Source organism: Pygocentrus nattereri, chromosome 10, assembly GCF_015220715.1.
Source record: "Pygocentrus nattereri isolate fPygNat1 chromosome 10, fPygNat1.pri, whole genome shotgun sequence".
In the NCBI taxonomy this organism is placed as follows: Eukaryota; Metazoa; Chordata; class Actinopteri; order Characiformes; family Serrasalmidae; genus Pygocentrus; species Pygocentrus nattereri.
In genome coordinates this window covers 3445654-3470364 of record NC_051220.1, presented here as the reverse complement: position 1 = coordinate 3470364, position 24711 = coordinate 3445654, and the positions used below count along the sequence as shown (strand labels likewise).

Sequence of the window (24711 nt, the reverse complement as noted above, 5' to 3'; positions counted from 1 at the left end):
GTCACTAGTGTCGCTGCAGTGCTGAGAATGATCCACCACCCAAATAGTACCTGCTCTGTGAGGGTCCATGGGGGTCCTGACCACTGAAGAACAGGGTAACAGAGTATCAGAGAAACAGATGGACTACAGTCTGTAACTGTAGAACTACAAAGTGCAGCTATACAGTAAGTAGAGCTGATAAAGTGGACAGTGAGTGAAGAAACAAGAGGTGCTCATCATGTTACGCCTGATTACAACCTTTATATAGTATTATCTCAAAAAGTAGAGCCAAACTGTTATAAACCAACGAGAGACAGTTTATCACACTCTGCTTTATTGCTCACAGCATTCATACGCATTCAAACCTTTCTCCAAAAAGGAACGCAGTCCTCCAACAAGCAGCATTGGGTTCTTCAAATTAAATGAGGCAATTTGTTCCTCCCACTCACATGAAACAGTAACACTCATACACCAGATGACCAGAAGGCTTTTCTACCTCACTTTATCTTCCGCTTCTCAGGAGGAGTAACTGTAAACCAACACAAAGTAAAAAGGGGAAAAAACCCAACCAAAACAAAGCTTCATTTTCAAGTATTGATCGTTTTCAATAACACTATATGATTGGCTGAAAGTATTCGAGAATGGTGATATGAGCTTAAGGTGTATGTCAATAAATAAAACTAGAGTAACAACAGATGTCCCCCAAAATTTATAAGGCTTATTTTCTCAGAAACAACACCAGAGCAGCGCAGCTCAAGCAGGTGATCTAACTGGGGCGATGTTAAGATCTCATGCGGCGTCGAAACGTCTCGCGCGGCCCAAAGGGCTGACGGACACACGGTTGGCAACTCGGCCACACGCTCCTTGAGAATGAGCTTAACTGTTAGGAAAGGTCTAGTAAGAACACGAGCTTGTTGGTTGGCAACCACACGCATGCAAGAAAGCACACAGTGTTCGTTCAAAATCTCAATCAGGCCGTTCCCAAGAAGACAGACATATGGAACTAGATCATTGGAACAGTCTGTCTTTGCGCTGACCTGCACTTCTCTAGGCTTTTCTCTCTCCTGATGACCCTCTCTGACCAATGCAGCCGGGACTGATGAAGGCTGTCCCTCAGCTGGTATAATGTCTGCCCTGCCCGAAGCCTGCCTGGCTGTACTGGTGTCCACCTTGCTGGAAGTACTGCTCAAACTGCCCGCCTTGGTTAAAATTCTGCCCTCCTCTTCCTCCCCAGCCTCCGCCTTGACCCCCTCCCCCTCTACCTCCTCTTCCCCTCCCTCCACGGCCACCCCTGCCTCCTCTATCTTGCTGCTGACCTCCGTCTTGATAGTGGCCGTCATGCTGGTAGCCACCACCTCTGCCCTGATGTCCACCCCCACCGTGGTAGCCTCCTCCCGGGTAGCCTGGCCCTTGCTGAGCTCCCTGATAGCCTCCTCCTTGGTAGCCTTGCTGGCCTCCCTGGTAGTATCCCGGGCCCTGCTGGTAGCCACCTCCTCCATATCCTCCTCCTCCTCCTCCTCCTCCTCTTCCTCCACCACCTCCCTGATATCCTCCTCCATCTTGGTAATGACCGCGGTATCCACCTCCACCACCACCAGTGCCATCTGACCACCCTCCCTGTACCTTACCCCCTCTGTCTCCTCTGCCCCCCCCTCCCCTGCCCCCCTGGTGCTGCTCATAGCCGCCTCTGCCGCCACCTCCTCCTCTTCCACCACCACCACCATAATGTTGTCCTCCACCGCCCCCTTGTGGTCCATCTTGCCGTTTCTGCCAAGTGGGCATTTCTGGAGGCGGGGGCTCGATCTCGTTGGGTCGACCCCCTCGGTCAGGAACACGACCCATCAAAACCTGCAGGAAATCCATTTTTTTTTAGGAAGTCATTGTAGGATATGAAACAACGGCATAATGTGGCTTATTTGAAGTTATATGTCTCGAGGACAGGCATCTTAACCACTGCTGCTATTCAAATATCCACAGCTTTAAGCTTTCTGGCCTGAACCTATAATTTCCTACAATTTAAAACTCAGTTTTCACAGAATTCACAAATTTATACAGTTTTCATTCATCAGCGTTCTCTCGCTATAATACCCTGCATGCATTTCGCAAGACTGACCACAGGTTAATAAACACAGGGCAGACAGGTATGAGATTGGTAATAGCCTTGCTAATATTCTCTTTTAGCTTGTTATTCTATTAATCTGATTAAGCAGTAGAACCTGAGAGGGAGTGTGTTCTCGTGGAATAACATCCCGGCTGTGATCTGGTGGCCGTAGATCACCACAGCCGTGATGTTATTGGTGATAACTCCCTCCTTGAGTGCTCTACTGTGTTAATACAGCAGTTAAATAAATACAGTAAGAAATTAATAAACTGGCCGTGAACGCGGCTTTAATATGTTTTAATGTTCAGTTCCTTCCTCCTAATTATAGCTCCTTAACGAGAAGCTCATTGCTACGTCAGAGTAACGAGCTCCGCCCACTCGCTGCTCAGCCGGCAGTTCGTTCTCCAGCTCCTTACACTAAATTCCCAAACTGTCGTCACCACTGAGCAGCTTTTCAGTCGGCAGCTGTGACAGAAGATCAGCTGAACAACCTGGAATCAGCCAGAAATGAACCCAACACCATTCGCCAGACGTGTCTGATCTTCAGAGTCGGACCAAATCAGACTGAGCCGTAAAACTGACCCAATATCAGGTTCAGCTCAGTTTGGTCAGTTTCTCCAGATCAGTATTAATGTTGTTTTGTTCCAGCCGGTCTGTAAAGCTTCTTACAGCCCGTTTAGTTTGGTGAATGGTGTTGGGTTCATTTCTGGCTGATTCCAGGTTGTTCAGCTGGGTGCCAGTAGTTCTGGGGTGGTGAATGGTGTTTGGAATATGTGTTTTATGATCTCCACATATCACTATATGCTTACAATTCACTGCTGAAAGCCAAAAATCTCCGTCCCTCTTTGTGTTATTTTCTAAAAGTGATGTTTCCAGAGCAGATCACTGAAGAGACGCCGTCTGTTTATAGTTTAGAGCCCAGATTTGGGGGGAAACGGGTCGACTTTCAGTAGAAAAACAAAGTTCAGCTTCTTTTATTATAAGGGTTTAAAATGACATCACCTTCTATTAGACTGGAGAGAAGAGCTACAGCCTCACACGACATCTACAACACTTATCACACTTAATTTATTTTGGCAGTCCTCAACTGAACATTCAACTCCCTAACAAGGCAAAGAATGAATACTCGGGAAATAAAGTGAAATGTAAACTGCTTCCACATCGACTGCAATAGTTTACCTTGTTAATGGCACAGGCGGTCTTTTCTCTGATGTGGCCGCTACTCGTGCGCAGGATCTTTGATAAGTCTTCTCTGGCAGCCAGCAGGTGGGCCACACACACTTTGCTCTTAAAGCCAAGCGCCGAGCGGAGGGGCTGGTACACTTTTGCCAGCTTTTCAGCTCGAGTCTGTCAAAATGGGGGAACAGTTCTGTTGAAATCTAGCTGAAGAAATGGAAAGTTGTGCAAACGAAAGCCTGTAAACAAGTGAGTACAGAGATTAAACACAATTTTCAAGATCATCATATAGTTTCCCAACCTTGGTCCTGGAGGCCCAACTGCGCTTTTTAGTGCTTTCCCTTCTTTAACACACACTCAATAAGGGCTTATCAATGAGCTAAATTGTTGGATCAGGTGTGTTTGGAGCAGCGCAAGCAATAAAACGTGCAGCAGAGCTGGGAAACACTAAGCCACTGAGCTAGAAGGTACATAGACAGAAATTCAATCGTTACTAGAAACTTATTTTTCATATTTCATTGCATTCCTTGTTTTAATTAATCAAGCGCTCACTCCCTTGGCAGACGTTTTGCTTTCTTAAATAAATTTATGCACCATGTTCACAGTACTCTTACTCCCCAGCGTATATTTTGGATTGTCCATCTGAATTTGTGACCACATCGTAATTTATTTATTTATTTTTTTTAAGCTCCCATCAAATTAACAGAACGTGTGTTTTATGATCTCCACACATCACTACATGCTTACGATTCACTGCTGAAAGCCAAAAATCTCCAAGTGTTGTTTTCTAAAAGTGATGTTTCCAGAGCAGATCACTGAAGAGACGCCGTCTGTTTATAGTTTAGAGCCCAGATTTGGGGAAAAACGGCTCGACTTTCAGTAGAAAAACAAAGTTCAGCTTCTTTTATTATAAGGGTTTAAAATGACGTCACCGTCTATTAGACTGGAGAGAAGAGCTACAGCCTCACACGACGCCCAGCTTCTGAATGGAGCTTATGGAATATGAACTTAAATTAAAATTTCACTTTTGTTTTTCAGTCAGACATTTAGAAGAAAAAAAAACTCCCAACAAATAAATACTTTAGAAAATCATTTGACTTTTTTTTGCCTGCCTGTGGTTGAGTTAAAGTAATAATATTGGTCCAAAAAAAAAAAAAAAAAAAAAAGCAGGAAATAATTTTCTACTTCATTTCATATCAACTTAAAACATCATCATTGCTTCAGTCAGTATAAATGATTCAGCTGAACAGACAGACATCAAATGGAAACCGAACCTCTACAAACCTTTGCTTTGTCTGACCAGCCGAAGGACTGAACCGTCACATCCAGACGTTTCAGCAACATTTTTCTCCTGACTTCATACTCGTTCACAAGCGCTTGGTTGACTGCTTCAATTTTCTCCTGGACGTTGAACAGAACAGGTCATTGAACATAATATCAGCTCAGGTCAGCAACACTTGCCTATCAAATAAGCAAACTGTACTTAAAATATAACAAAGGCAAGTTCATTTGATTTGATATGCTTTTATAACTCACCCAGTGCAGTGGACCAAGGGGCTTCTTCAGAAGGGGTCCCCCAACATGAGAAGGAGGGACTTTGGATAAAGCCTCCTTCAGCTGAATAGAGAAAGCATAAAACCACAAACGTTAACCAGAAATATTAAGACCGTCACTACAGCACTGATGTTTATCTGTACATGCCTTCTTCTCAATGCCGCTGAAGAACTGGAACATGGTGATGTTGGCAGGAGGTTTAGACATGCCCAGAGCCACACAAATCCCCTTAAGCTCCATGAAGAGATCACTGGCCCCTGTACTACCACCAGTGTCCTGTGCTTTCTTCTGGGGGTGGCTCACCAGCACCATCCTGGAAGCCTCCAGCTCCGAGATCAGAAATGCTACAGCGAGAAGAAAAATCGGATTCTTTTACACATTCTTTACTCTTTTCCTTTGCCTCGTTAAAGTGATGGTTCGACCAAACGTCTAACAAGAATCTGAGCTCAAACGCAGCCAATCAACCGAGACACGTTTGGTAGGGATGCACTGAAATCTCAGCGACTGAAACACTTCAGTCAAAAAAACGGTCGAAAGTGCCACTTTCAAAAGAGAACAAAGGCAGACGGTGCATATAATCACTCATTCAGAGCGTCGCAGAGTGATGGGATACGAAACCTGTAATGAAGAAGTTCTTTTTAGCCAACATCCCCCCCCCCCCCCCCCTTTTATCTGCTGCCGCTCAAACTGTTTGAATGTGCCTGCGTCTTTCGTTTTCTGCCGAAACAAGAAAAAAAAACGGCATTCAAACTTTCATAAACACAGAACCTGTTTAAGTGCATCTATATAATACGTGGAGCTGATAAAATGGACAATGAGCGCAGAAACAAGGAGGCGGTCAGGATGTTCTGCCTGATCGCTGTGTATCGCAATGCTTTCAGTCAATGTATTTTTAGCAGATATGATGTTTTGTCCTATTCAAAGCAGATTTGATCAAACATAACAATGAGGTGTCCTTGGAACATTGTAGTTTTTATGTGTGCGCTATGTTTATTCAAGCATCCACATAGCAACAAATAACAGAGAGGGAGGGAGGGAGGGAGGTAAATAAATAAACAAACAAACAAACAAACAAACAAACGTTCTTTCAGTTTTGTTTTTTTGGCCAGGTGTGTACTGAATGTCGGTTTTGGCCACAAATTTTCAGTTTGGTGCAGAACTAATGTTTGGCCTCGTCAGTTTCGCATTGGAGCAAATGTAGCTAAGAAGTAATAGCAGCTTACAGCTGCCAAGATGCCCTAACACTCAATTATATTAATGGACCTGTGTGGTCATTTTACGGATACTTAAGAACTCCTTGCTGTTGGATACTGTAGTGTGCTGTAGGTGCGTAGTTTGCGCAGTGCTTGCCTGGCAGCTGTAGATACCATCACAAGTTAGCTCCAGTACAAAGCTAAGAAGGTGCACTTCAGACTACAAACGTCTCGGCGGGTCAACTACATTCAGGCTAAGGAGGAAAAAAAAATTCGGTAAATTGAAGATTTCCGCTCAAACACTGCTGTGCGAAGAAGCTGCACTGAAGAGAATCTCACACGAAGAACTCCTCCTGAAAGCCTACAGACAGAACAAGGTGCATCTGCCTGATGTGAATGTCTGGTGTATGTTACGCACTGAGCAGCAGCTGGCAGTTGTTGGCGTTGAGCAGGCGCTGAGTGACGTCTCCAGAGGTGAGAGAGGAATATGGACAGGCCAGTTCGGTCAGTAGACCACTCATCTCCAGCTGGAAACCCTCTGCTTCGCTTGGACCTAAGCAAGACCAGGAGGAGAAAGACCGACACATTGCAGTCAGCCTGAGGACAGAGGAAAGTCACCATCCTACACATGCAGAACATTATAAACAGGTTCTACCCACAGGCTGTCAGGCTTCTGAATACGCTGTGGGTCCGTCCCCAACTACCACTTTCACAGCAGAGCATTGGACTTAAACCATTAACAAACTTTCTGGTCATGTTCAGTTGCTTACCAACAACAGTATGGTTAGGGTTAGGAGTAGATGTAGGTTTTACCTTGAGGTTAAGGTGAGGGTTTAGGTTTAGATTCAATACATTCTTTCACACTAAACCTGAAGTTCAGTTGAATTTAATGGATATTTAGTTGAATGTTACATAACGACCAAGTGAGCATTTACAAAGCACCCACAATGGACCATCCAGGCACCACTGACCTTCACAATCAGCTGCATTTAATGGATATTTAGTTGAATGTTACTTAAATATACTGAATATTTCCAAAGTATCTACAGTGGACCATCCAAATAAAGCGTTACCTCTATTTTTTAAATAACCAACAGCATTGCCTGAACGGTTGTTTATTTTTCGGGTATTGGTTAATCATTTAAATCATCTCCAACACCGCTCATCACTTAAAATGCAAAAGTAACCATTAAAAATTTACCCAAATCTTTTGAGACTTTGTCACTGTTAGGACTTTGTCAAGACTTTTTAATCATCATGGCTGTGCTGCTGTTAACTCACAGTTGGTGGCGTGCACGTTCTCCTCCAGCTTGCAGTAGAGTTTGAGCTCTGAGACGAGCCAGGCACACAGCTTGGTAAACTCTGGCGACTTGGCTCCACCGCTGAGTGCCAATTGTAGAGCTCCATCCTCCAACAGAGGACCCTGATACCTGCAAGCAAATAAAAGAGTCAAGACACGGTGTCTGATATCCTTTCACATTTGCATAACTTCCACGTCTTTGCAGTTCCGATCTCTCATCGCCGAGAGCATAAACGGGACTGAAGTTTGCCAAACACACATCTGTCTGAAGCAAGAACACACCCTACCCTAAGGAAAACAACACGTGGACGTTAAGACCTTTACACAGTAAGACTGTACTGGTGTCAGAAGTGGGCACAGCAGGCAAAAAAAACAGCATCATGATACTGTAAGATGATGCATCTGTACAACACGTTAGTGATTGATGTTACACGAAAAAAGCACTAATTTCAGTTTAAACATATCTAAAAGGAGGACTCCGTTTGTCTGGTGCTGACATATTGTGGTCCACCGCTCAAACTACTATAGAAAAATCCAGACGTCTGCTAGCTGGTGTCTGAACACTGCGATATGCTCTGACGTGGATGTGGTAAGAGTGGTGGCAGTAAGGCGGTGTGATCCACCACTGACCTACCGAGCCAGATAACAAGATCTCTCCCGTCACAAAATGCTTCCAAGCTGAGAGGGCGAGGGCTGGCACAGGCTTCGTCGGAGACACGCGAAGCACCACTGCATCTCGTCAAACTACAGCATCATCGGACAGATCAACACGCTTGGAGGAGAACACTAACTAAATCTGCTACCTCAGCTAACGGACACCTGCACTGGCTTGCATCGTTAACATTCAAATTACGATGAAACCTCAACAGTAGTATGTAGGCACTTGTGGACCTTGAAGTATTACATGGATATTCGACATTTCAAAATTCAAACGTCCCCAGGTTCTCAGTCTTTTAGAACTACCTACTTGCTTGTACTAGACACCTGGGCTCTTTTGTTTGCTGCAAGTTCATTAACCTCTAACTCCTCGGGACCACCGGTGGTTCCAGAACGCGCTTCGTCATGTTCTTCATAACGCTCATATTCCATAAGCTCCGTTCAGAAGCTGGGCGTCGTGTGAGGCTGTAGCTCTTCTCTCCAGTCTAATAGACGGTGATGTCATTTTAAACCCTTATAATAAAAGAAGCTGAACTCAGTTTGTTTTTCTACTGAAAGTCGACCCGTTTTTCCCCAAATCTGGGCTCTAAACTATAAACAGACGGCGTCTCTTCAGTGATCTGCTCTGGAAACACTACTTAACATAATGTTACATTAGATTTTTGGCTTTCAGCAGTAAATTGTAAGCATATAGTGATATGTGGAGGTCATAAAACATGTTCTGTTCATTTGAGGGGAACTTTAAAAAAAAAAAAACCTTCTTTCACGCAGTTACTGAATAATATGCTGAGGGGTCACTGGGTATTTATATTGGCTGAACGGCAGTCAGTTGGTTAGTTTGAAGAGACGACTGGTGTGGAACTAGAATTGTATAGAACTGAAGTGTAACCGCTGTCCTATAGAATGTTGTTGGGGTAGGAGAGAGTCTGAGCGCACATTATGTTGCAGTGCATGCTGGGGACTGTAGTTCACCCTGAAACAAGCTAATATTCACAGAAAATTAAAACACTTTGCGGGCCGGAAAGGATTGTGTCCTTGTGTTCGGCACATGGGATCTAAGCATTCTGCTCCACACAGTTCAACACCATAACACACAGTCAAGTAAATCGCTGCCGTCGGAACAAAACCTTGCACCTCCAAAACGGAACTTTACAGGAAAAGGAGAAAACATGCATTACTTTCAATGCAAGTCAATGGAACCAGACGTCTTTCCAAGTCATTTTTGGTTATTTGTTTTGGTCCATCCTTCACAGGATTTACACACAATATAAAGGCCAACATGCATTTTAAAATTACGTCAATAACTGAAAATCGACAAAAATGGAGATACAAGGTTTTATTCCGACAGCAGCGAAATACACGATCAGTCTGAAATATCATATCTAACATCTGACCGTTGTATTTTTTTTAAACAAGTATCATCCGATATTGTGCATCCGGAGTTATTACAGATCCGTTTCACCATCTGGCAGAATAAGCTACGCTGCCAGGTTCAGTCACCCAGGGCTTCGGTGGTTTTTCTAGAAACATCTGCTGGAACCTTCAGAGAAAAGGCTTGTGGGAATATGGCAGTTTGAGCCACTACACGCCTACAATTTGTGAAATACTGCATTATGGAAGAGAGAAATGGTTCATTAAGGCTGGACCACCTGGTGTCAGCATATTTAACCTGTTACAGGATCTCCTCATGGAGCTCCACTGGCCAGCGAGGTTAGCCTGGTCATCACACTCCACAGCACAGCTGTGCTAATGTATTTATATGCATGCTCTCAGATGCTTGGAGCTTCTCTGGATCTCTCTATTTGATCTACTCGACTGACTATTCCAAGCCTCCAAATAAGAGTAATAACAATAATAACAGTAATAATAATAATAATAATAATAATGCGTGTTCATTATCTCTCTCTCTAACTAACCAAAAGTGGGCAATGCAAATTTAGAAACCCCCTCGATGATTTTTACCACGCGTCAGGCTCATATTCGGAATTTTCCGTTCCACCTTAAATGCGCTGTAGTTACATACGGGCGCCCGCGGACAGCACAGCGTAACAACTGCGCTATTTAAGGTGGAACGGCGAATTCGAATTAAAAAGGCAACTTCAGGCTACAAATTCTGCAGCGTTTGGAAAAATACGAGCGTTTTTAGTGTTACTAAACGCTTCAGACACCGGCCCGAGGGAGTTTACAGCACAGCAGCGAGATTAATGAGCGCCTTTTATCGCGGAAAGCGAAGTTAGAGAAGTTAGCTTAGCAGGCGTGCGGGGTAAAAGGGGCCGTTAGGCTGAATCTGGGGGGAACACGCCGAGGAACTAAGCTTCTCGCTTACCCGAGGTCCTCTAAAGAATCAAGAATATCGATTTCCATTCAGACGAAACGGCCGTGTTGACGTGGAAGGGCAGAAACCAGCGCGGGAGCCGAAACGGGCAGAAATGGAGCTGCTGTCCGCTGCTGGGTTGGCACAGCCAGGTCCTAACGGCCCTAGTCAGCTGCTGACCGTCAAAATGCCGGTTTTATCTGCCCGACGAGAATAAAAACACCTAAATAAGGAATGATGCTTTAATATGGCTCATGTACCACCGCTTCCAGTTTTTCCCCCTCAAAGCTCTTTAAGAAGAGGTTTATGCACAATGCCTGAGTGAACGAGCTAAAACTGACCCGACAGGCAGCTTCACAGCTCGGTAGCCAGGCTAACGCTTCCCTCTGTCGTACTGCAGGGGGCGATAGAGAGTAGTCAAATCCCAAACTGCCCCCTACTATATATCCCTGCCCTAGTAAACTTGTAGTGCGCTGTTTCAGGGCTTAGATATACAGACATACATATATAAGTGCCGCGTTACCCGTTGTTCGCTGTGTGAGGCCGGTTTATGAGGAGCCCCGGGCCGCTTCCAGTTAGCGTTATATTAAAACTGGACCGCTGAACAGCAGAGGGCGCCCGCGAGCGAGTCCTCAATGAATGGGAGTGAATGGAGCTCAACGGCTAAAAACGACGTTATAATAGTTTCTAATCACTCGCCCAGAACCTTCCTTTACTTTTAGAAAGCAGAAGGGTGCATTTCAGTAAAAAAGCGAAGAAATCTTCCGATATATCTCCTTTTTCTTTCCTACAGCAAACGGGTTTTGGGCAGCAGGAGAGCAGGAGGCGGGCATTACTGCTAGTGAGTGCTGATTGGTTAATATTACTGCTAGCGCGTGATGATTGACTGGCGAGCGGAGCAGCTCATTGGCTGTTCGCGCTCACTGACGTCATGAGGCGTTGTCTTAAACTCACACAGCTCGAGTTTGAAAGCTCTTAAAAATATAACAGCGGTGTCGAAATGCTTCACGTTGGTCTGTGTTCAGAAAATGAACGTATCATTTTTACATTAAAAATGTTCTTGCGCAAAACCAACCCATTCATTTCGCACTCGCTCGGGAGCGCCCTGGAGCGTCGCTATTTGAGGGCTTCGCACTTCTTTCACGCCCTTCGTAGTGTACTACAAAGTGCGTGTGGAGCTATTTGGGATTCGGCCGCCGTGCGGTCTGCAGGCACACGCTCATAGTAGGACTACGTTAACGTACAGTTTTGTTGTGGTTTCGGAGCCGACTAGATGCTTTGTACCTTGATTGTAAGCTAAAACTGACATAAGACACGATGCGGGACTAATAACCTGCCGTGTGTGTTAGTAAGCAATGCTTTTGTGGTTGTTGCTTAGCAGTTAGCTCCTCGCTAACTGCCAAGCTAGCTGACCGCACCAGAAAGACAGGCGAAGCGGCTAAGCTAAGGTAGCCGAGATGTACCGAGGACCGTCTAACCCAGACTACCGCCGGGCTCCTTTACACCAATCCCCGTACGGTGCTGGACCACCCTTTTCGGACCCGTTTAACAGGCCACCTTTCCCCCCGCCGTACCGCGGAGCCCTTGGTCCGATTTCATATCCGAGCCCGGTCGCCGAGCCTCCACCGGGGCATCCTCCGTACCGAGGCCCCGGCGCCGAAAGCTTCAGCGGAGCAGTGAGCAGAGACCCGTTTTACGAGGCAAGGAACGTCCAAACAACCAAACTCGGTCTTCTTTCTCTTAGTTACAGTTACGGTCCTCATTACTGACACATTTGCAGACTTGCTCTAACTTTGTTTTGGTTTGTTGCCATAACTTTGAAACCTCCTCCTTGTGTTTACACTTAATTATTGAATCAGCTTCACTTCACTATACGTTGTACTTCTACAGTTACAGACTGTAGTCCATCTGTTTCTCTGATACTTTGGACCCCCATGGACCCTCACAGAGCAGGTACTGTTTGGGTGGTGGATCATTCTCAGCACTGCAGTAACACTGACGTGCTGGTGGTGTGTTAGTGTGTGTTGCGCTGGTCTGAGTGGATCAGGCACAGGAGTTTTTAAACACCTCAGTGTCGCTGCTGGACTGAGAACAGTCCACCAACCAAAAATATCCAGCCGGCGGCATCCTGTGACCACTGATGAAGGACTAGAGGGTGACCAGCACAAACTGTGCAGCAGCAGATGAGCTGTCATCTCTAACTTTACATCTACAAGGTGGACCGACCAGGTAGGAGAGTCTAATAGAGTGGACAGTGAGTGGACACAGTGTTTAAAAACTCCAGCAGCGCTGCTGTGTCTGATCCACTTGTACCAGCACAACACACACTAACACACCACCACCACGTCAGTGTTACTGCAGTGCTGAGAATGACCCACCACCCAAGTAGTACCTGCTCTGTGAGGGTCCATGGGGGTCCTGACCACTGAAGAACAGGGTAACAGAGAAACAGATGGACTACAGTCTGTAACGGAGCTGATTAAATGGACAGTGAGTTTATATATGTATATAAGTATATGACCGGTATCTGTATATATGTCCGGTATCATATCAGCATTGACTGCTGTCCACATTGTGTCTGTTATTTTGTTTTGACAGGCTGGGCCTCCAAAGCAGTTTCAACACAACCAGCCACCCCAGGGATGGACAGTCCAACAGACGGACCTGCAGAGCCTGGAAGTGAGGTGAGTGAGTGGAGCTAAACTTTAATACAGCCTGAGATTCAGACTTTGTTGCGTTGATCATTGTAAATCTTGTTCTCGGATCCCTGTTCAGACTCAGTACCTTTATCAGGGGGACCATCTCTTCAGTGATCAAACTCCCACATCCAGATGGGGATAAATTTACCTCCACACAAGTTTCTGGTGGGCTGTATTTTCTACAGATGTTTCTGGACGTGTGATCGCATTTGTTACGTCTAGAAAACTAAAAGTTTATTTATATAGACTTGAAAGATCTCCTGTTTTTGTCTGCGCATATGTGAATATAAAATAATGCTTTATACGTGTAGCTGCCATTATTATAGTTAGTTTAATCAGTCTGTAGTGCAGAGACCCCAGTGCAGAGACCCCAGTGCAGAGACCCCAGTGCAGAGACCCCAGTGCAGAGACCCCAGTGCAGAGACCCCAGTGCAGAGACCCCAGTGCAGAGACCCCAGTGCAGAGACCCCGGATAAAGCTCTATCACCCAGTCCAAGTCATTGGTTAAGGGACTTTTCCGAAGCATCCATCAATTCCGAATTCTGGGATTCAGAATAAGGGACTAAATACGGCAAACAGAAAAACAGCGATTTTCATTAATTTTTTTCCTAGCGTGAGGCGGAAAAAAAAATATTGCTGAAAAATCACAGAGATTTGTGTCTGGACGGAGGTTAAAATGATCAGACGGCCCCTGAGGTTGGTGAAACACAGTAGGCCTGTAATGTTCCTTCCCTTTGCCTTCTCTTCCCCTCCTCTTCTGAAAGAGCGAATCATTTTTATATTGAAATTGCAATTTTCAAATCGACATCTTAAGTGAGGAACATAATGCATAATAATGTAATATCAGAGCTTGCAAACTGCCTGTAGATGAGTTGGACCAATCAGAAGCAACCAAGCAACTATGTGACATCACAACGACAGCTAACTGGCAGTCCGACATGTTCAGTGTTCAGGTCTCAAGCCAGAAACAGATGTTCTGGTCTTCTTGGCCAAAATAACAGGCCTGGACCTCAATTTAAATCACAGTCGCGGTATCAATCAGAAAAATCGCAATTAGGTACTTGTCCAGAATCGTTCAGCCCTACTGTGAAGTGTAATTGTAATTCATGTTCACTTGTCTTGTTTTGTGCCATTAAGCCCCTGCACCCCAAAATACCTGTGCACAGGCCTGCTGTTAGCGTCTCTGAGAGCATTACAAATATCTCTTTATCCAGCAGTTGTATTCAGTATACAGTTCCCGAATTCGAATAGAAAAGGAATTGAGGTAATGTCGACTAACAAAAGTCCCTCCTTGCAGGAAAAAAGCTGAAGAGTTTCTCCGAATCCTGGAAGCCAAAGACAGGCTGGAGCTGTCCGGTCAGTCTGGAGAAAAGAGCACCAGAAGGCAGAGCCAGGACGATGAGATCGGAAACCACAGCTCAGAGAAACACTCCTGCACGCGGAGCAAGAGCCGAGCCAGGAGCCGCGCCCGCAGTAAGAGCAGGCACCGCAGCCGAAGTCGCAGTAGGGGGAAGAGCCGTGCCCGGAGCCGCAGTCGAGGAAGAAGCCGAGCAAAGAGCCGGGCGAAGAGTCGAGCTAGGAGCAGGAGCAGGAGCCGGAGCCGAAGCCGAAGCCGTGGAAAAAGTCACACCAGAGCGAAGAGTCGCGCCCGGAGTCGGAGCCACAGCCGCGACAAAAGCGCGATGAGGAGTAAGAGCCAGCCACGGCTAGACTCCAGTAAAGACTTTCAGTGGAGTGCGAAGGAACATGGTGGTACCAACAGCAACAGAGTGAGTCCGCCTGACATCGCAGTGCCAGATCTGTTCCAGGGCCTGAAGCAGGTTCTGCAGAGCAAGGAGCTGGAGAAGCATCTGTCTGTGGTTAAAGGCGCCCTCATGAGGAACCAGGTACCACATTTACTGTCGCTTACCTCCAGAACAGTGGTTTTGATTTTACGACGTTATGATGTTCTGGACCTTTTGCTTCATGATGTTTTATTGAATTTTAATCAAAGACCTCTGCATCACTTGCGCTTTACACAGCAAGCGTCAGATATATTGATGTATCTGATATACCACTCAAACGACTATGATAGAATAAAGAAATCCAGCGAACTATCCGGGGTCTGAACACTGTGACGTGCCCTGACGTGGATGTGGTAGGAGTGATGGCAGTAAGGCGCTGTGATCCATCACTGACCTACTGAGCCAGATAACGTTCGCTGTTCGTATTAAGCTGACGACGTTGGGAAACTAAACAGTCTAGCACTCGTCACCACACAGCTTTCTTAAATTATGACTATTGCAAAACTGCGGCCGTGAAAGAAGCTTTCTCCCACTGTCCCGTGACCGATCTGTTAAATGTTCCACTGTGAAGTTTAAAACAGCCAGGAGCAAAAATCAGCCTTTAAACTTGAAAGTAATAATGATTGCACATTTATCGATATCAGCTGATTTGAATTTTGTTTATCGTGACAACGTTTTTGGCATATCGCCCAGCTCTACTTTTCAGCACCACTCTTTAATCCTAAATTCTATTTATGATATATATTTTTTAACAGATCCCAGACGAAGCGAGACAAATTCAAGAAAGCCAGCCTGTGATGGAAACCTTCCAGAAGTATTCAGAATATCCACAAAAGCTGTATGAACCTGAAATCCTCGCTGGCTTTAACCAGAGTGGCCTGCTGCCTCATGAGCGGGTCGGAGAGGGTGCCAGCTCCTTCCCCTGGATCTTATCCTGGGACAATCCCAGGCTGCAGCCAGAGGTCAAGCCCATGTTCTCAAGCATCGAGGATGAAGAGGAGTTCCTTTACGGAGAGGAAGAAGAAAGGTCCAAACCTCAGGCTGTCACCGTCCCTCTGGCCCAGACCAGACCAGTGCAGTCCCCAGTGGAGACGGTGATTTCTTCAGCAGAGTCTCCATATCTCACCAAGACGCTCCTCTGCCAGAACTCCGCTCTACAGGAGCCTAAAGCTCAAGCCGTGCCCAGCAAACAGCCCTTGTCTACAGACACAGCTAAGGTCACTCCTGAGGACTGTGAGAAGGTGAAGAACCTGCTAAAGACTATCGGTTTGAACCTTGGCATGACTGATATCAGTAAGATGGCAGCCAGACTGAAGCAGAAACAGGTGGAGCACAGAGGGACTTCTCCAGCTTCAGGGCTTGCATTGCTCAAACCAGCCCTGGAAGCTCTGCAGGCTTTGTCTAAAGGTACCAGTCAGTGCTGGATCTGATCATGATTAATGAAGCAGTAATTTAACAGTGTGCATCTCGACAGGTGTTCAGGTTACTTCGCTTGTCACAAGTTTGGGGACACCTAGCGTTTCAATGTGTTTTTGTATGTTTTCTTTGATTGCGATAGCTTAATATGCAGGGTGATTCTAAAAGATTAATCTGATTTCAAATGGATTAATTTATCTCGTAAATCGTTACAGATCAGTGCAGTGAGCTGTAAACGGTGTAAATGAGCATAAAGTTTATTATGTAATTCTACAAAGTCTCAGTCTGAACCTCCTCCAGCTGTACGGACGACATCAACACCACAGTCTAACTCATCCCAGACTGGACGGAGCGTGTCGGGCGTCGCTGCTCTCACGGCTCTTTCAGTGGGATTTCGGAGATCATCCAGTGCTGTGGGACCAGCGCCGAACGCTCTGAGCTGCTGGAGCTTCACAGTTCTGACGGATTCACTCTTATTGACGTGGAGAACGCAGAACGCTTTCTGCTCAGGGGTCTCAGCTCCTCTCAGACGGAAGGAGCCAGTCAGACACTCTCTGACCCCCTCTTACAACTGGACTGTGATAGGTTCCTCGGCGCCTCACGGTTGTAAAAATGTGGCGCTTTGAAATCAGATCATTCTTTTTGAATAACCCTGTGTATTACATCCGTACCAAGCTGTTTAGATCTTGCCGTTTTTCAATGCAAAAACGCAGAACTGAAGGAACAACTGCTAAAGGCCTTATGAGTAATGCCAAAGCGCATACATTTTAGATGTGATGTACGCACTCGAAGCTTTCAGGTGATTAAACCACCTTTAGGAGAAAGAATTTCAAATTTGAGATTTAACAATAGTGTGGAAAAGAAAACTGTAAAATTATAATTTAGGCAAAACCTGCTCTGCATACCAATGAAGACACTATTAATGAATATGAAGCTGTTTTAAGTTATGTTAAAACTTCTGCTGGTGTTTATTTTATTTTATTTTTGTAGCACCTTGTAGACTGGCTTGTAGCTCGCTCACTCACTCACTCACATTTAGCAGGCTAAAGATTCTCCTCAAAGGGTAGCATTCCAGTAGCTTATGGTTTGTTTTAGTGACTGGCCCTTATTCATTGAAGTTGCCTAAACATGAGCTCAGATTTGACTTTGTTTAATGACACACAACTATTTTGCATCTGATTCATGAAACTTTGGTACAATTTGGAAACAAGCGGTCATTTGAGCACAGCCGATGAATCGGCTTCAGTGCGTGAAATCAAGTGCCAGCCTACTAGTACCTCACTTTCATGTTCTTAAAATGAAGCACACGAATGGCTGTGTTCACAGCTCATAAATTAATAATGTTAAAATAAAAAAAAGTAATCATTTATTACTTTACAATATGTTTATTTTCTGGGTTGTCGTTTGTTAGTATAAAACAATAGTACGGCGTAATGCGTCTTTAAATGAAACGGGGAATAGTTTCAGCATTTGTTTTATAGGACTGTGCATGTAAAATTAGTACACATTTCCATGTGCACATTTTTGATCAAATTTTTGGAATTACAGATCACAGATAATAGTTTTGATTATTTGCTTGGTTATCTGCAAATCACGCTCAAATGTCCACACTCCTACCAGATCGGAGTTTGATCGTACCGATATGCTAAAGATAATATTGATGAGTAGCAAAAATTTCAGCGAAACCTGAATGCACTCATTTTACGATCAGACTGGCAACTTTGATGAATAAGGCCCACTGTGTTTCCCTGTTTTCATAAGACCTGAAAGGTAAAGTGGGAAAAATTCAGCCCTTTGAATGCAATGGTAGTGATTTAATTACTCTAAATGAAAGGAGATTTGTTGAGAGTTCCGTTACCTCACATGGACCGAATTTTCTGTTTTCAGCACCCAAGTCTGATGACGGTAGGAGTAATCGTTCCGGAAGCAGCCATTCTCACAGGGAATCTGAACACAGAGAAAAGGTAACGAGAGACGTTTATAACCTGGATGTACTGCTAGCAGTTCTGCATACAAATGGGTGACAAAGTAAAGGGAAAAGCTGAATAAACGACAGGATAAACTTAATAAATACATACGCTTCCAGACTGGTGTATGTGAAATTAACATCCTGTCATGCTGTGTGAGTAAAGCACTGCTGTGTCTGATCCACTCAGACCAGTGCAACACACACTAACACACCACCACCACGTCAGTGTTACTGCAGTGCTGAGAATGACCCACCACCCAAATAGTACCTGATCTGTGAGGGTCCATGGGGGTCCTGACCACTGAAGAACAGGGTAACAGAGTATCAGAGAAACAGATGGACTACAGTCTGTAACTGTAGAACTACAGAGTGCAGCTATACAGTAAGTGGAGCTGATAAAGTGGACAATGAGCGTAGAAACCAGGAGAAATGTTATGCCCGATCGGTGGTTATTGGTAATGTTTTGCTGACTGTGTGCTGATGCTAGTTCTTGTGCAACTGTAGCGGAGTGACGAAAAGGAGAGGAGGGAGAAACAGATCCAGATGAAGAGGAAAGAGTACCTGGTGAAGGAACTAGAGGGGCTGTTGAAGCAGGAGGGTATGTTCTCACGTCAAGTTATCTTGTTCATACTCAACACAAAGGTACTGAGACAGATCTGAGACGGTGACAATATGGGACATTCCTACATCTGAATCTGCACTTTAAAAGCAAAGATATGGATGAGCATCAACTAATGTAAGCCTGATTCAGACAGGATTAAATTTACATGGGGTCTTGGGATGCCTTCCTCTTTTACAGGTGCTACTCGCTGTTCTCCTAGACTTCCCGAGTCATGAAATAATGAAGGCTTTGGAAGAGTCTCTTAAATATTTACCAGCTGATACCATGAGCTTACGTAAGCTTAGGCTACGTTCACACAGCAGGTAAAAGTGGCCCAAATCCGATCTTTTTCTTCATCTGATCACAGATGTGTGCCTGCGTCAGTGTGAACCACAAGAAAACACATTGAATCTGACATTTTCAATCCCAGTTTGACACGCTTTCATATGTGGCGCTGGAATCCAGTACGTATCTGATCTTCAGCAATGCGACTCCATCTGAACAGCCAGGGTGCGACTTTCCGTCAGTCCAACTCGTCAGTCCAACTTTCGGGCTGCTGAGACTCAAACATTTAGACTGACGTTTCTTTCGAGCGAGTGCCACCGGAGGAGAACAAGGCTGCAGCGTCAAAGAACAGTTAGAAGTCTGAAAGCAAAGTTTAAAGAATTGAAGGACGCAAACCAAAGAAGTGACCGTGGCACGGTTTTACGGTGACCCTGAACACATTCTGAGTGAGGAGCCCAGCTGTTATTCAGTGAAGCTTCATGATGGCTCCTGTGATGCTGGTGAAGATGAAACTGAACCCTCTGGGAGGGACTGACGTCTGTTAATACTCAAGATTGTTAACCTCTGGATGAGGCACATGAATCATTGTTCTTGCGTGTGTAGGTCGGTTTTTAGGAGATGACCTGTTCAGACTGAAGTCGCATACAGACCACATTTAAAAGACATTGTGAACAGACCAACAAAAAAAATCTGATTTGGTGAGAAAATCAGATTTGGGCCACTTTTGCCTACTGAATGTAGCCTTAGCGTGCCCTATTGTGCTAATAAACAAATGACTCCAGGTAGCCGTGGGCAAGGGTCTGTTAGCACAGCGAGGTGTTGCTGACACCCTGGCAGTCGGACACAAAGCGCTTGGTCGCTTTAAACACCCTTCGGTGGCATATTCCCGCCAGGCATGTACTCTGCCACTTTAGCCCGTTTTTAAACACGCATAGTTACAATCTCTTCCCCAATACGGATGGAGGCGTGTGGGCTAGTAAAACGGAGGCGAAAAAGTCTATATTTACTACCAAAGTCTGTATGACTTTGTACTGACTTTATATTGTTCAGTTAAACAGAGTAGTGTTTTTTTTAAACATAGTGGTGTCCGACCCTTCTCCTGTAGACCTACCTGCTTGCATGATCAGTCTCTAGTCAACCTTTCCCAAGTCCCTGATTGGCTGGATTGCATGTATTAGAGTTAAGTAACGTGAAAGGCAGCTCATAAACTAATCCAGTCCGAACCAGACTTTAGGTAGCAACGTAGCTAAGAACATGCACCCTGTGCAAAAGGCCGTAACGTTTATCGTATTAACTGAAAAATGTGCTCATTAACCATACTGTAGTTCTAAGGTGCATGTATCTGGACTCTCTCTTCTGTTTGCAGGTTCAGGTGATTTGATCCCAGTAATAGGTTTCTTTTGCCAGCGATGTGAGGAGTTCTTTGGGGATCTGAATAGCGCGGAGGGCCACAGTGCCTGCCACAAACACAACAACACACAGAAGGTAACAATTCACAGCAATACAAAATAGTCCTTTCTTCTGGGTAATGGTATGAACATGCATGTTTGATTTCTGTATAGGTTTATGCAAGGTATTTCCAGCTCTCAGAGACACCCTTTAATACAGTCTTCAGGATGGGTTTGGTGTCAAGTCTACTTCTTTAGCTTTACGTTGGAGCCATGACGCCAATGTAGCCACGGTACTTACCTCCACCAAGCGCACAGCTCCTATTTCTCCTGTTCTTCGACAGCTGCATTGGCTTCCTATTAGTTCTAGGATTAAGTACAAAATCCTTCTTATTACCTTCAAGGCTTCACATGGTCTGGCTCCGACACACCTTGCGTTTCATTATATTGTCCCTCTCATGCTCTCCGATCTTCTAATGCTGGACTCCTCACAGTTCCTTCAACTAGACTTTCAGTGCTGCTGCCCCCAAACTCCTGTAATCCTCTACTCATCGTAATTGCTCTTCTCTGTCTTCCTTCAAGCATAGCTACATCACACTCTTGCCTCAATCAGCATTAGGTTGTTAATTAATCTCAGAAAAGACAGGCTTATGTGTTGCCTGCCACCCCATGACATACTGTTGTCTATAAGGATGTAAAAATGTATGTTGCGTAGATAAAAGCAGAACGTCTGTCCATTTTAATAGATAAGCAGATGTGATACAGGGTCAGATGGTTTGTGATGATTTAGGTAGGCAGGGGGGGGGCGTAAGAGTCCATTAGCATCATAGCTCCTGTGCAAAACTAAAGCCAGTGCACTTTTAGGTCGATTTTAAACCTGATTTGCCTTGAATTTGGCAGCAAAGCAAATTTCTAGGAGCAACTGGCAGCTCCGGAATGAGCAGAGGCCTCCTGATGTCAAACGTTTGACTGTTTACGACTGAGTCCTGTAGCATGAGATGGCCAGCAACATAACTGAAAGAGTCGTTCAGGCAGTAGCATATGAGAGAGCTGGAAAAGAGGTTAAAAACCAGGCAAAGACCTGGAGGAGCAGCTTGTTGAATACAGGTAACTGCCTCTGTAGAGTCAGTGCCTTTATAATCACTCCTTTTACAATTTCATGTCAGCTTGACAGTTCGTAGTAAATACTAATTAATAATTTAGCACGATAAGTATAAATGGTCATATTTTCCAGCTCTACAATGGCTGAGTTTATATGCAAAGATTTTGGAGCAGCGCTGAGAGTGAACGTTACCGTGACAGCGAACATCACGTGAGGTCCAGTCAGAGTGAGATGAGCAGCAGTGAGCAGTGATTGTGTTTTTAATTGCTTTAAACTGACGTCAGACTCAGAAAAACGTCCTTCACATGCACTTATAAAGGAAGACGTCGTGCTCTGAGATACATAAGCTGGACGTCCGCCCCACCGTTGTCTTTTAAAGCTCAGAGTATAAACCTCGTCTCCGTCGTGTTGACCGGTATAAACCTTTCGCAATCACGCAAATTTACACGGATATTTTTCTTCTATTTAACGGATTATTTAGAGGATTACCCACCTCGTTCAATCAGAAATTGTATTCCGATTGAGGTGTTTACATGGACGTATTCTATTCCGATTGAGCTGTTAGTCAGATTATTAACAGATTATCAGGCTGCATGTAAACGTGGCTAATGTCATCATGAAAACCTTTATAGACCCTTACCCTATAGCTTGCATTGTCCATGATGGTAATATAATTACTAAAGGTGCACTAATTGTGAATTTTTATGGCAAATTCTGATTTTTTTAAAATAGCTGATCAAAATTGGCCAATTTGGCTATGTTCAAAGTAAGCCTGGCAAATAGCTGTCGAGCATATGGAGTTACACATTTATGCTTAGATATTTTGGTATTTGTATAATACCAGCAGCTTTCATATACAGATGGACACAGATCAGTAAAAAAAAAATTACTTATAAATGAGTAACATTTTTTACGAGCTACTTTACTGGTGCTGGAGCAGTATGTTCATTTTACTCCTGCAATCTACGTTCAACCTATTAAAATGGCCTTTTAAGTGTGTACATGTGTAGTTAATTACTTAATATTCTGTTTGTAAAGCCTATAAGTGCATTGTTTTAAATGGTCAGGATCGGGACAGGTCTAGGAATGGATAAATAAAGGTGAAGCAATCAAGTATTTTAATGTATTATAAAATAATTTGTGTAGTATCAGTATCACTTATCACAATGATTTAAATATCTTGTTCTCCTTTTTTGAAACTTCTCATGATTTAGTGCCCACTTGGTTCAAGAAAGCAAATGTGTCTAATGAACTGATCGGCTACATTTGTGTTAAGAGGAAAAGTGTGCAAATTCAGAATTTTCCAACCAGAATTCTGTCCATTCTCCGCAGAAGGCGACGGTGGATCATCACGACAGGCATAAGGACACCAAGAGGCAGGGAGAGCACCAACAAAGACCACCCCCGTCTGACTGCAGAGACAGAGAGAGACCACCCATCCAGGACAAACGGTCAGCGGCGTCACGCATCTACCAAGACTTCCGCGAGCGCAGTCCGGAGAGGAAGCGAGCGAAGGAGGAAAAGAGTCCCCACTCATCTTCATCTCACGGGACGGATCACGACAAGACCAAAGCAGAGTCTGAGAAGAAAGAGTGCAAAGAGGAGAGCAGGGACAAAAATGAGGACAATGAGTCGCCCAAGAGCGAGAAGAAGAAAAAGAAGAAAGAGAAGAAAATGAAGAAAAAGGAAAAAAAGAAAGAGAAGAAGAAGAAAAAAGAGAAGGCTGAGAAGGATGCCGCCAAGTAATCGAACTGCTGCTCGGCTGCGATAGGAACACTCGCGTTTTTGATAAAGAATGTAGATTTGTAATCGGACCTCTGCTGTTTACAAGGATCAGATTTGTTTTTTTTCTTTTTCATGTTACAAATTCAGAGTTTCATCCTTTGCTCAGTTATTTACAAGCTGCCAGTTCACTATTTTGTTGAAACCTGATGAAAGCAGAAAAATCCATCACGAACCTGAGTGAACGGTTGCTGATGCCATAAATAAATTGGTCAGTATGTGGTCAAAGTTTCTACATAAATCCCTGATGGTTTCATGCTGCTGAGTTTTACGTCCTACATAGGAGCCTCTTTTGGTTCAGTTCTTGAAGAACCTTTCTTTTCCTTGGCAAAATAAATGACCGGTTAATACAGTACTGTGTGTTTGTAATCATATCAGTATGGCTAAAATTCTGCAGAACTGAATCAGACTTAGACAGACATTTCATACTACAATTCGTGTTTTCCTTGTGGTTCTGCTGTCCAAACATGATACATGCACTCAATAATCCGGTCATAATCAGATTTCCACAGTTATCCGATTATTCAGATGGTCATGTAAACACCACTCCAGTATAGAAATCCGATAAAGAGGCTGGATTTTAGCTCAGTAATCAGACTTCTCAGTGCATGTGAACTCTTACTCTGATATCTTTTGGATTTCTCAGTCTGCGCATTCGTGAGATCAGACGGCGGATGTCGCAAGATGCAGCAGGAGCGGTGCTGAAACCAAACACAAAATAAAGGATTTGAATGTTCTCCATCTTCTAGATGATACATGTTCATATTTTCTGGTAAAGTGGGGTGAAGTTTAAACTTAAGTTTTGAGTTTTATGTTACGTTTCAGTCACGTCGTCTTCTGTGAGTCTACTGGCGGGTTGGAAAGCAGAAATCCAATTATTGCCCGATTCGTTGACCTTCCTCATTATCCGACTACTCGAGCATGTAAATCCACAATAAAAGAACTAATCGACTGCATTCATGTTTTCCACAGGTTGGTATAAATGTTCAGCAGAGAGCACTCGGATCACTTCTGTGTGCATTACTGAAAGAGAGGAAACCCACAGCAACGAGCTCACAAATCCAAGTGTTTGCAGTAAAAAAAAATTCCAGTACAACTTTACAGTAAAAGGATTTATGAATGGTTTACAATGGTTGTTAATTAGGTCATAAACACTTTTAACAGTATAACACAAATAAAAAGGGCATCACTACCTTGTTGCTTGCCAAATAGAGAACCCACATTCATCTATACTGTTGTTGGTTACTTGTCTTACTTTGTTTTCTCCGTAACTGGAAATAAACCTGTCAGCTTCATCATTCATATTCATTTGTAATGTTTATGACCTAATTAAACCATTCATGAATATAGAGTAAAAAGGTTCCAGTGATAAAATGCATGTATATGAAGTAAAAGGTTTTGTTTAACTTGG

The 24711-nt window shown here is 44.2% G+C and overlaps 2 protein-coding genes across 2 annotated transcripts; one reads left to right on the top strand and one right to left on the bottom strand.

Moving 5' to 3' along the window:
• Positions 1 to 291: 291 nt before the first annotated feature.
• Positions 292 to 10553, bottom strand: fam98a (family with sequence similarity 98 member A). Its single transcript, XM_017702572.2, has 8 exons — positions 10287 to 10553; positions 7285 to 7433; positions 6422 to 6556; positions 4958 to 5154; positions 4793 to 4873; positions 4541 to 4657; positions 3260 to 3427; positions 292 to 1827 (listed from the first exon to the last, which is right to left on the bottom strand). The coding sequence occupies exons 1-8, from the start codon at positions 10322 to 10324 to the stop codon at positions 1093 to 1095; spliced, it is 1620 nt and encodes a 539-aa protein (XP_017558061.1). The 5' UTR covers positions 10325 to 10553; the 3' UTR covers positions 292 to 1092.
• A 781-nt stretch (positions 10554 to 11334) lies between these two features.
• Positions 11335 to 23655, top strand: si:ch211-195b21.5 (serine/arginine repetitive matrix protein 5). The gene is made up of 8 exons (XM_017702573.2): positions 11335 to 11974; positions 12873 to 12958; positions 14271 to 14859; positions 15513 to 16164; positions 18061 to 18137; positions 18647 to 18740; positions 20395 to 20513; positions 22851 to 23655. Exons 1-8 carry the CDS (start codon positions 11732 to 11734, stop codon positions 23262 to 23264), a joined length of 2274 nt encoding a protein of 757 aa, XP_017558062.2. The 5' UTR covers positions 11335 to 11731; the 3' UTR covers positions 23265 to 23655.
• The last annotated feature ends 1056 nt before the right edge of the window (positions 23656 to 24711 follow it).

Excerpts from the sequence above, each read along its gene's own strand:
- fam98a (XM_017702572.2), bottom strand. The coding sequence starts at position 10,324 with ATGGAAATCGATATTCTTGATTCTTTAGAGGACCTCGG. Across the intron at positions 7,434-10,286 it reads GATTCTTTAGAGGACCTCGG|GTATCAGGGTCCTCTGTTGG; the intron begins GTAAGCGAGAAG and ends ATTTGCTTGCAG. Across the intron at positions 4,874-4,957 it reads TCAGCGGCATTGAGAAGAAG|CTGAAGGAGGCTTTATCCAA; the intron begins GCATGTACAGAT and ends TTCTCTATTCAG.
- si:ch211-195b21.5 (XM_017702573.2), top strand. The coding sequence starts at position 11,732 with ATGTACCGAGGACCGTCTAACCCAGACTACCGCCGGGCTCCTTTACAC. Across the intron at positions 11,975-12,872 it reads GCAGAGACCCGTTTTACGAG|GCTGGGCCTCCAAAGCAGTT; the intron begins GCAAGGAACGTC and ends TTGTTTTGACAG. Across the intron at positions 18,741-20,394 it reads GGGGCTGTTGAAGCAGGAGG|GTTCAGGTGATTTGATCCCA; the intron begins GTATGTTCTCAC and ends TTCTGTTTGCAG.